The following is a 12070-nucleotide window of genomic DNA, read 5'->3' as shown; positions in this document are numbered from 1 at the left end:
ATGCACAAAATTAATTAGTAAGTAAAAGTATAATTTAATTTGCCGCGGGCCTAAGCAAGTTGTTTGGTGCCCATAGAGTTAATATACAGACTGCTGCAGTTTGTATATTAACCCATGTATATCATTGTTTCTAGTTCTAGAAACGTTGATGCATATTAACTCTATGCTGTTACCCATAGAGTCGTAGAGTAATCACTTATTATAATGCATAGAGTTTGCAGCTGCGCCATGGTGCACCGGTTCATTCTCTCTAGGCTGCGCCGTGCTCCCTACCGGGCTGTAGAAAGTCAGGCCTTCTTCTTCTTCTAACCACCACCATTCTATCTTTCACGCGCATTAAGGAAACATCTCTAGATATTCGGTAATCTTTCTGTTAAACCTCCATCATTCCAAATCTGAACAGTAAATTTCGAAACCACACGATCAACAACAACAACAATATTCGCGTACGCTGTGGTGCTGGTTCTCATTGCATTAGTGGCGGTGAAGCGAGATCTACAGGCGTGTGAACATCGAAGGCGACACACCATGAGTAGCGCTAGTCAAGGTAAGCATCGTGTTATTAACCACCGCCACTTATGTAATATCGGCGCCGTTAAACGTGCTCTTGATGACATTGTCGTGGCGCAGAGTAGTCCACACACGCATTCATTTGTTCTGCAGATGGTGACGCTCCCATGACAGTGTACAAGAAAGCAGAACTTCAGGATTATGTCGAGCCACAAAAAACAAAGTCTTCGAAAAAGAAACGTTCTGGTTCTAAGCACGAGGCAAGCACGTTGTTTTAAAAACTTACGCGTTCATCAGACGTGTGCCTAGGTATATAATACTTGATTTATCGGTGTTTGTCCGCATTGCAGCCAGCACAAGAAAGTTCGGAGGAGTTGGAGTCGAGCCTGTGTGGTGACGAGGAAATGAAAAAAGAGGCTGTTTCCGAAGAAGAGCGTTCGAACATCGCCATGACGCAAAACGCAACGCGACGCAAGCAGCGTTATGTCAACTTGTACAGCCGGGAAGGCCGTGCGCGCGACGTCGTGTTGTTTCCTGGCCGCCATCCGTGCGAGTGTGAGGCCCGCCGGCACGCGCTCATTAACAACTGCCTTCGTTGCGGTCGCATAGTCTGCCGCCAGGAAGGGTCGGGACCGTGCTTCACCTGCGGCAATTTGGTGAGCCGCCCTCCCGTTACGCCATTGGCCGCTGTTTCACAGTAACGCCGTTACATGGGCTCCTGCACCCACGTGACAAACATACAAGCGAGAAACACACACACATATATATATATATATGCAACTAAGGACCTTAACAAACAGATAATGACGCCAAGAAAGGTACAGGGGATGTTAATTGTGCTGTTTAATCTGTATTGTAATTTCACATGCATATAACCACCCGATAAAGTGAAAGAGAGAATGACCGCTGCCATAGCTCGATTGGTAAAGCATAGTGTGCGTTATCCGAAGATTGTAAGTTCTAGCTCTACCGGCATAGACTTTTCTTTACGTCAACTTTACTTTCCTGACATTTATATCACAATTACTACAATACAATTGAACATTACCATGAATGTTTCTAGAGCTTCTTTGAATTCATTATGTGGTGGTTTTCGTTAAAGTTGTTCAACAAAAAAACTAGCCCTTAATATTCCCTCCTTTTGTTTACCAGTGACTCAATTCAAAGTTCCTCATCTTTAAAAAAGAAAGAGAAGCATTTTAATTTGGTAATTATCCACGCTGTGACTGTTGACATCTGGTTGGGCTAGTGTGACGTCCCTGCTGCCACATCAAAATGCCTCGTGATGTCAATCACAGCTGCCCACTTTGTTGTTGTGTCGGAAATATGCGCATTTTGTTTGCGCACGAGCTTGGCGACTCACTCACGAGCTTGCCAATGCATGAATAAACTTTATTTGAAGTCCGGCAGTTTATTCCGGCCGAGGTGGGGGAAGAGGGGATTAACCCCTGTCCCTGCCCACTCTCCGTCGATTATGATGGCAGTGCCTCAGGTGACTGCTCGAAGTCCTTGGACCCGGGCGGCATCTTCGGCTTGCCGCACGGCCCAAAGTTGGTCGGCCAGCTCGTCGCTGGTGAGTGCCGCCTCCCAGCGGCAGCGAAGCTGACGTAGGCGATCCGGAGCAAAAAAAAGATCAAGCATTGAGGGACTAAGGGGGCCACGGAGTGTGGGCGCACGTCGTACCGGCTCCGCAGTTTTTCTATGATTATCGGCACGATATCAAAGTTCCTAGCACCATTTTTCACACCAGTGGACGACGGAAGTTCTGAAGATCTTCTGGACACCACGTTTTGACAGGCGGGCTGCATTTTTTTTGGTGCAACAACCTTGTTTTCTGGGTCACCACGTCAACGTGACAGCTAAGCTCAGCGAACACTAACTGGACGCTAGTGTCTCCACCGCCGTGGCGGTGTGGAGAGCTCGGCTGAACGCGCCGTCGGAGCTGTTCGGAGCCCCCCGTTCCTTTTCGAAGGCCCGATTTATGCCGAAATGGAGGTCGTAACTGTGGATGGAGAAGACTTATCACCAGAAGAGTTTGAAAAAGGGTCAGGCTGGTGCGAAGTGCGAAAAGGCGCCAAGACGCAGGTCGACCGGGAGCCAGGCTCAGCGGGAAATACGCAGCGAGAGACGCCCTTCGCAGAAAAGGCGCCAGGAAACAAATGGAAAAATGAGCGCAACGCTTGACAAATCATCAAGGCGAGTCGACTGCCTAATCTGCCGACGGAAGACTATAAGGTTATTGTGCGTCCGCGTGGTGGGCTTAACGTCTCAGAATACAGGATGGATAGCATATATTGCTGCCTGCGCAACGCTGCGGGTGTCGGCCGGGAGGCGGCTGTGGAAGACAGTATGTGCATCAACAACACGCAGAACATACTCGTCATCAGTACACCATCCGAGGATCGAGCCCGGCAGTATGGAGCCATTACCAAACTACGATTAGGTCAGTAGGAATTTGAGACCTGTCTGTACAGGGCAGCCCCGGAGAACACGTCAAAGGGACTTATATGAGGGGTGTCCAAGGAAGAGAGCCCAGAAGACATCCCTTGCAACTTCGTCACTCCACGTAACCCAGGAGTCCTTCATGCGAAAAGAATGGGCAACACGGACAATATTATTGTGCTGTTTGAGGGGTTTGGCATTCCGAGATATGTGAGGTAAGGAGCAATGCTCGTTAAGTGCATGCTCTACAGAAAACACTTCGATGTCTGCTACGGTTGTGGCAGACTTGGACATAGAGCAGATGTGTGTCCCTACCCCAACGACAAGGTGTGCAGGGAATCTGGAAGCGGTAATCCAGCGCAAGATCACCGTTGTGAAGTGGAATGCAAGTTATGTGGCAAAGATCACCCCACTGGAGACAACAGATGTAAGGCAAGATACAAGATACCGTACCTGGTTAGGAGGCGTCGCTGCGAACGGACGAGGCGAGACGAGGAGGAAGCACGGGCAGCGTGCGCTGAAGCCTGCTATCAGTACAAGGAAGTCGGCGTATGCCATGATGAGGACCACAACACAACAACCAGCCAGCAGTCGGACAAGGACACTAACAGGCAAAACAGTGCGAACGGCCACGCACAAGACCACTCCGCATCATTCTCAAAGCTTACTGGGGGAAAGAGTCTAAGACAGTCCAGGTCTCGCTCCAAATCAAGATCAAGGCCAAGGTCCCACTCAAGAGCCACTCGAGGGAGCGGCAGCACGCAGGTGAGCTTTGCAAGTGTGGTCTCCGGCACTGCCTCTCCAAGTAATGTTATAGGGTCCGCCTTATAAAAGGAAAGGATGCAGATTAAAAAAATGTTAGAACAGTTCACTAGAGCGAACCTAACGCTTAAAGAAAAGATTAAGCAACTGAAAGAAGAAAATGCGAAGCTTCAGGAGGTGCGCAACGCGGGTGCGACGCCTAACACTCCCTCTGTTAGCAAAATATCAACGCTTAACCGAGCCCAAACATCTGTTCCTTCGCAAACGAGCGGGGAGTCACCGCCACTAAAAAGGAGGGTGAAGGAAGAGGCAGAAAAATCCGGTAATTTTTCTATTAGCGAGGTTAAGGGATTGTTCAAAGAAATGTTTGATGAAATACAAAACCAAGTTACTTGCATGTACGTCGAAATAAAGCGGAGATTTGATGGACTCGAGCACAGGGTATTAGCGATAGAGAGCACGCCGAAGGACATTAGGTCGTCTGGTGCGGGGCCAGTTAAGTTAAAACCGTATAGCAGAACACCCACAGTAGAAACCAGCAAGGTCACCGGGGAGGATCCCATAAATAAACATGGCGCCACGTAACCAGTACATTATTTGGCAGTAGAATTGCCGCGGATGCCGTAGGAAACCAGGGAAGCTGCAGCAATTCGTGATAAACAGGGAGGCGCCAGATGTTATCGCCCTGCAGGAGACCGGGGGGACGGCAACGTTATTGGGGTAGAAGTCATATAGTACTTCTGGTGAGAAGGCAACTGTGACAACTCTGGTGCATAGAAACCTCACGGCTGTAGAGCATGATACCGGAGTGCACAGCATAGACCACGTCCTTATAGAAATAATACCCTCCTGTAAGAAAGAGCGAAGCCTCTTCGTGCTTAACATTTGTAGCCCACCCCGACAGAAGCTCAAGTTTGGTCCACTTTTCCACAAAGCCTTGAGCATAGCGGAGAGACAGGCTCTCGTCATAGTCTGCGACTTTAACGCATCGCACGCTGCTTGGGGATACACTGTCGAAGATATAAAAGGACGCAACTTATGGGCAGACGCTCAAAACGAGGGCCTTACGCTGATAACGAATCCTGAGGAGCCCACAAGAATAGGCAACAGCGTTAGTAATGACACAACACCGGACCTAACTTTTACGAAGAATGTAGCAGACTCGCGATGGGTAAACACGTAGCAGAATTTTGGCAGCGATCATTATCTTGTAGTTACAACGGTGCATGCAGGCCCTCAAAAAAAGCAAGGCAGAAAGCTGGCACTTGTAGAATGGGACTATTTCCGCAAGATACGAGAGGAGGATTGGATGATGCCATAGTAGATATAGAAAAATGGGTAGAGAAGCACTAACAGAGTGTCAAGAAAGCCACTAAAATTGTTCCCGAAGAAGAGGGAATGGCGGAGATGGACAGCAAACTGTTGCATCTCTGGGAGGAGAGGACTAGCATCCAAAAGCGCTGGAAAAGACAAAAATACAATCGTAATTTAAAAAAGAAAGTAGCTGCATTAGACAAGGAAATAGAGCTCCATGCGAATCGGCTGAACCAACAATAGTGGGAAGCCACGTGTAACTTGATGGATAGAGAAATGAAGATGTCAAAGACTTGGAACGTTCTCTGAAGTCTCCTAAACCTGCAAAGTACAAAGACTGCACAGAGGCATAAGCTGCAACACGTAATACATAACTATTCAGGAACAGAGGAGGAGCTCTTTCACGAGCTACGAAAAAAGTACTTCGCAGACGCAACAAAAGAACCACTTTCCGGTTACAAGGGGCAGGACAACCTTATAATCGATGCTGATATTAACAGAGGCCGAGGTTAGATTCGGCTAAACCCGAGGTCTGCTCCGGGACCTGATAAAATAACTAATAAGACGTTCAGAAACTTGGACGACAAATCCATTAAGGCGCTCACTGAGTACATGAATAAGTGTTGGAAGAGTGGGACTATCCCACGTCAATGGAAGACTGCTCAGGTCATTATAATTCCGAAGCCGGGAAAGAAAGCCCAGTTGGATAACCTTAGACCAATTTCACTGACTTCATGTATCGGCAAACTCATGGAGCACGTCATCCTTACGCCTCTCACTACCCACATGGAGGAGAATGGACTCTTCCCACATACCATGATCGGTTTCAGACCTAAACTATCAATGCAGGACATAATGTTACAGATTAAGCATGAAATACTCGACGCGAGGACCAGATCTTTAGACTCTAATGCTATCCTCGGCCTTGATCTCACTAAGGCCTTCGATACCATCACACACAGAGCCATATTAGAGAATCTTCAGGGACTGGGGATAGGGCAGCGCACCTACGCATATGTGAGAGACTGCCTATCCGACTGCACTGCGAGAATTGGGGTCGGAGAGGCAAGGTCTGAAGAGATTGAATTGGGCAGTAGGGGGACACCACAGGGTTCGGTGCTGTCTCCCCTGTTATATAATGTGGCGATGATTGGCCTACCTGCAAAATTTGACCAGATTGAGGGCCTCAGACATAGCATATACGCAGAAGACATTACCCTCTGGGTGACGGGTGGGAGTGACGGCGACATTGAAAACATATTACAAAAAGCTGTTGACACTGTAGAGAGATGTAGAAGGTAAGGGGCTAAAATGTTCTCCCGAGAAGTCGGAATTGCTCATTTATAGGCCCACATGTAGGGGACGCAAAAGCATACAGGAAAGGCCAGACATCACGATTTTTGCAGGGGGAAGTAAAATACCCACGGTAGCGAACCTACGAGTTCTCGGCCTCCGCATATCTGAGAATGGCCACAATATAGAAACTATTAGGCTATTAGAGAACAGCATCCACCAAACAAGCAGGCTGATCAAACGAATAGCCAACAAAAACTATGGTATAAAGGAACACAACTTCGTTCGTTTAGTCCAGGCTCTTGTAGTCAGCCGCATCGTGTGCGTTGGCCCATATCTTAAACTACACGCAGCCGAACAGAGCAAAATAGATTGCATCATTAGAAAAGCGTATAAACAAGCAATAGGTTTACCGTTAAATACGTCGAATGACAAGTTCTTGGCTCTAGGGCTACATAACACGCTCGCAGAGCTAATAGAGGCCCACACGACAGCACAGTATGATCGGTTAACCAAGAGCCCTACGGGCAGGCATATTTTGGACACAATTGGCATCACGTACAATGTGCAACATGGGGTAAAAAAGGGCATTCCATGGGAGGCAAGGGGGCTTATCGTGGTGCCTCTATTGCATAGAAATATGCATCCTGAGCATCACCGCGCTAGAAGGATAGAAAGGGCGAAAAGCCTACATAAAAAGTTCGGCAACGCCCAGGACGTGGTCTATGTAGATGCAGCAGAATACGAGAATGGCCGAAGCATGGTAATCGTAGCTACAAATATTCAAAGGGATTCCAACGTCAGTGGCAGTGTACGTACAGATAGGGCAGAAGCGGCGGAGCAGCGGCTGTAGCACTAGCAATAGCCTCCACAAAAGCCGAAGTCGTGATCAGCGACTCCAAAACCGCTGTTAAAAATTATGCCAAGGGAAGGATCTCACCAGAAGCGCTAAGAATTCTGGCAAACTTTTGCGACGAGCGGGTAGTTCATATTGTATGGGCACCTGCTCACTCCTCTCTCCCCTGAAACGAAATTCTGGCTCTAGAACTGGCCGGCCGAACAGGCGCAGCGCGAAGTCCGGGGGCGGAGAGGGACCGCATGATTAGTTATGAAGAGATCACAAAACATTACAGGCTAGGAAGGGTCAGATTCCCCTCGGCACATATCTCGCTCAACAAGCAGCAGGCGACGGCATGGTGCCTCTTACAAACCAACACGTTCCCGAACCTGGTAAGTTTTCACTACATCTACCCAGAGATATTCTTAGGTTTCTGTAAGTTCAGTTCAGTTTATTACCTTAAAGGCCCCCCTTTCTAGGAGGGGCATTACATAAGGGGTGGGGTTTTATTTAGGTTAACAATAAGCAGTAAAAGTTGTTTTAGCATTGAAGATGATCAATAATACGGTCTTGAAAGGCAGATGATGAGGCGATGTTGGCGATGTCCCGGGGGAGGCCGTTCCAGTCCGTGGCTGCTCGAAAAAAAAACGAGGCAGAAAAAGCAGTGGTGCGCGAAGATGGGCGGGAAACCTGAAATGGATGACTGGTTCGATGAGATATGCGTGCTGCGACTACTATATAAGGTGGCTGATCAGTTCTGCAATCAAAGGGCGGATCTCAATCATATAGTGTGGGCTTGCTCTTAGTGACAGGGAAATATAAAAAATACAGCAATGGAGAGCAGTGGGAGACCGCACTGCTAAGCGCAGACCCAGAAGTGCAACTCGACGTCCTTTGGCAAGCCGAGGATGCCGCCAGAGCTCAAGGACTCATGGTTGCCACCTAGGGGAAGGAGATGATTCTTCCACATCTTGCCGCTTTTTTTTATTTAATAAAGTTATTTCCTCCTCCTCGAGGGACTAATTTAAAATTGTCGCTTCTAAACCTAAGCAACTTAACGGCTGCGAGTCACCGTGGTATGAGTGAGCCTTGAAGGGGCACGAAAGAGAAAAGCAGTTTTTCTCTTACTAATGAACTACGGCTTCACAGTTGCTGAAAGCATCACTCGTACTGCGAGAAGACTCTTGGTAAGCGAGAAAACCTAAAAAAAAAAAAAAAAAAAAAAACGGTGGCACCACAGCTTTAAAGTTCTCGTTCCAGCTTACCATGGCATCATAAGTTCTGATGGTCTTGTCTAGAGCCCACATAGTTGATTGTCACTAAAAATGTTTCCAATTGTGTTCCGACGAAACAAATGTCTTACCTAAGCAAGTACCGAAAAATGGTGAAGCCAATATACCTAAAATGTGCAAGAAGACTTACAATTTCATGACATCACACCAGCATTCCTGTACTTAAATTCGAGCCCGAACTTCAGGCATATAACTTGGACCTTCCCTATCCTATCATTGTAAAATCAACAGAAATAGTGTTCCAAACGAATAAATTATTGGTTTAGACTGATATAATATGCTACTTTAGTGTCCCCATAATATTTGCACAGATCCCTTCTCAGAAGCATCTTTGCAGATTGACTGTACATTTTATTGAACAAGGCTAAAGTAAGCCATCCTGTTAATAAGTGTTTAATTAATTCGTTAGGCAAGGGGAGGCCTCTTTTTAAAAGGTTCAGTGTTGAAAAATGTGGAACGTCTTTTGCTGAAGAACCTAGTGGTTGGAAAACACAGTAGCAACAGCTTGTACAACAGTCTAGGTACACCTCCTGCTAATCTTTCACAAAACACTATGCAGCTGTGTGGAAAGTTCATAAGGGGCTTGCCAATGGTTCCTACATTTTTTAATTTCGTGCCTTCCTCTGTCAGGTATGCACTAATGAAGAAAAGGAGCTCCTGTCTCGTGATTCGAAGAAGAGCCTTGAGCTTCGGAACAAGCTGATGAACCATACCGTCGATGAGGGTCTTGCCAAGGCTATTGAGCAGAAGAATCGGCTTCTGGAATATGATCGTACCTCGTGAGTCATTGCGCTTCTCATGGAATTGGTGTGAACTGTTTGTCGTGTGCGCATATGTCGCCAAAGTGTTGCCTGTTTCATGCCCACAATTTTTCTGGTTCCAAATGCAGCCCCTGGAGTGTTTCGTGCTTGAGATTGGCATTGAATTTCTTGGAATTGTGGGTAGGCACAAGTACGAAATGTGGTCCTTCCACATAATGTGCTTGTCTACAAAACACAACATAACGTGTGTGCTTACAGTTGATAATGCACAGGAGACATGACATGAAACAGAAATTAAGAGGGAAACTTTGTGCGAATGCACAGTCTCCATGCGAAATTTTCTTTGAGGGAAGCGTTCAATAGTTTGACGTGAGTGTAGTGCTAGTTCTGTAATTTTGAATATTTGCACCAAGATACAGCGGCTCTTTAGGAAAGGTTACATTTTCATGCTCTGTATTTTATTGACAGTTGAGAAGATAAGAGCGAGATGCAGATCAGCAAAAACGTTCGAACCTTACGGTGCATGAGTATCAGTCTGTTGAAGGCTCTTCATATAGCGCATATGAAAGCTGTGTACTCTGGTGCTCACATTGAATTTCTGAATTCTCATCGACACAACACATGTCCCAGTGTCAGTCAGTTGAAACTTATTTTCAGGCATTTGTTGTTTATTTGTTCAAAAATGACTTTTTTGGTGCATTTGCTTATTCCCAGCTACATGGCGGCTGTCGTTGCAGGAAGCGTCGTACCAAGGTCATAGATGACAATTCCGACTATTACTCCTCAGACAACAAGTGGCTGACGCTTGAGCAACGAGAAATGATTCGTAAAAAGGAAGAAGAGTTGTACGCAGAGCAACATGCTTCACGACGACAACAGAAGGTTTGTGACAAAAATAATGACTATACAACTCAAGCTGGCCTCCTCTTGTATTTGTGTTATCTTGCATTGTTTAAGATGTTATGATGTCACTAAATTTTCCCTCCTTTGTCACACTGCATTACCGCAGGGGTCTAGTGGCTACGAAGTCCTGCTTATTAGGCCGTAAGTTCGATTTCCAGCTATATCATCAGTGATCCCACTCCTACGCCAAAGTGCGCCAAATCAGATTTACTGCACCATTCTGATAATATCAACGAAAATTGCACCGAACTGCACCAAAGTCCGATTTGGGAGCGTCTATCATCGGCAATAGCCACGCTGGTGTGTCAATAACATGTGCACCTTGTATCTCGGGGCCACCAAAGTCGCAATTACTTACCTATTTTATCATGCTGAATAAACAGTGGTCGGGTGTGTGTCTAAAATCCAGGATGCCATGTTTGGTGCCGACGCAAATTTGTTGTGCAAGTCCGCTTAACGGCGAAATGCGCTCTCCGCAAGGGCTCGTGACGTCTGGTCCAATCGGTAGTGTGAAACTGTGGCGGCCTTTCATCGGCGGATGTCGTTCTTTCAGGAACGCTGCTGATAGTTTGTTTGAAGAGATGCGCGGCTTGTAATCCAACAATTTGAACTAATAACTACACGCGTGCTGCCGCAATGTCTGTCAAGTCATGTCTGTACATCGCGATTTAATTTTCCATGCTTCGCGTCTGCAGAACACATATATGGTGGGAACGCGTTGATAAGTTTCCTCTAATATACTTTATCTATGGTTCATCATACAGAAGAACTGTTTTGTAATTATTTGCACCAGCACATCTGCATTTGTAATTGCTATGGTGGTAAAAGCCCCTACAAGACTGTGCCCTTTCCACTCGAAGTTGCTAGGCTCCGAATTGAAAATTCTCGTGTGCTCATCGGCCATACCATGCTGAATGCGTTGGTTCTGAAAATTTTCGCAAGTTTAATTCTTAGGTATCATCTCATTTATAAAAGCTTGTCTCCTGGTCGGAGCAGCCACAATTTAGTTTTAATACGCGCAGCCTTGAGGCCATCGCTGGCCGTTTTGGTGTTGGAATGCCTGTGAAGCGGCTACGCCTTAATACATTTCCACCTCTCGCTTTCAAAGGTTAATAGCTGATGGTTAAAAAAAAAAAAATGAACACAGCTTTATATTTATTGCTTCGTTTTGAAGGGAGGGGTGAAGGGGAGGCTGCTGTGTCGCTTGAAGTAGCTGGAGCACGCTATCTCGAGGCATAATGAGGCTGCTCGTGAACTTTCTGCGCTACAAAGATCTGCTTCGCATTTAGATACCTGACAGCACGAAAGCTTTAAAAAACTAGAGTGATGATTATCCCGTTAGCCAGCGTTCTTTTTAGTTACCCGATATCAGATCTAAAAAATACAATTTGTTAGTTTCATTTTTGTTAGTTTCGCTCTTAGCAATGAATGCGATATCAACAAATTGTATTTTTACACCAAATAATAAGGCTTGACGTCATCTGAGAGAAGTGCTAGGGACGGGGTTGTTATTTCGAAGGTCCGCGCACTCACAACAACTTGCTGCGCGCGCCGTGTTCGATATCCGCGACTTGGGTGACTAGAAACCCCCGAAATATCTCTTGCACGCCAATGTATATACATATGGAACGAGACTTGTCTGGAGCACCCAGCCGGCCACTCTAGCTGGAATTTTCTTCAGAAATGTCTAACAAGAGACGCGGTAATGTTACTAAACATAGCTCTTGCACGCCAATGTATATACATATGGAACGAGACTTGTCTGGAGCACCCAGCCGGCCACTCTAGCTGGAATTTTCTTCAGAAATGTCTAACAAGAGACGCGGTAATGTTACTAAACATAGTCGCGTGTTAGGCCTTTGTGTTGTAATGCTTACATTACAGCACAAGGTCCATTTTCAAGGTTCTTGCACTCGCAAAAGTAGCTGCACGCGCAGTGTTTGACACCATTATGC

General features: G+C 46.4%; 1 protein-coding gene across 9 annotated transcripts in view; it reads left to right on the top strand.

Annotated features, from left to right (window-relative positions):
- The first annotated feature begins 43 nt into the window (after positions 1–43).
- LOC119184945 (activating signal cointegrator 1) overlaps positions 44–12070 on the top strand; it is a 60882-nt gene continuing 48855 nt past the window's right edge. For 4 of the 9 annotated variants that reach the window (XR_012887616.1, XR_012887615.1, XM_075880368.1 and 1 more), the window contains exons 1-3: positions 1212–3717; positions 9082–9230; positions 9950–10094. Coding sequence is in view for 7 of the 9 variants with exons in the window: in XM_075880368.1 (XP_075736483.1) it covers positions 3178–3717; positions 9082–9230; positions 9950–10094 (834 nt within the window). In the remaining 2 variants the exon portion in view is untranslated. Of the gene's footprint in view, positions 548–663; positions 771–860; positions 1167–1209; positions 3718–9081; positions 9231–9949; positions 10095–12070 lie in introns of those variants that run through there. The other 5 variants (XM_075880369.1, XM_075880370.1, XM_037434095.2 and 2 more) reach the window with 4 other exon arrangements.

The sequence above is a fragment of the Rhipicephalus microplus genome, chromosome X (assembly GCF_043290135.1).
Source record: "Rhipicephalus microplus isolate Deutch F79 chromosome X, USDA_Rmic, whole genome shotgun sequence".
NCBI classification, from domain to species: Eukaryota; Metazoa; Arthropoda; class Arachnida; order Ixodida; family Ixodidae; genus Rhipicephalus; species Rhipicephalus microplus.
This window is presented reverse-complemented; position numbering and strand designations above follow the sequence as displayed.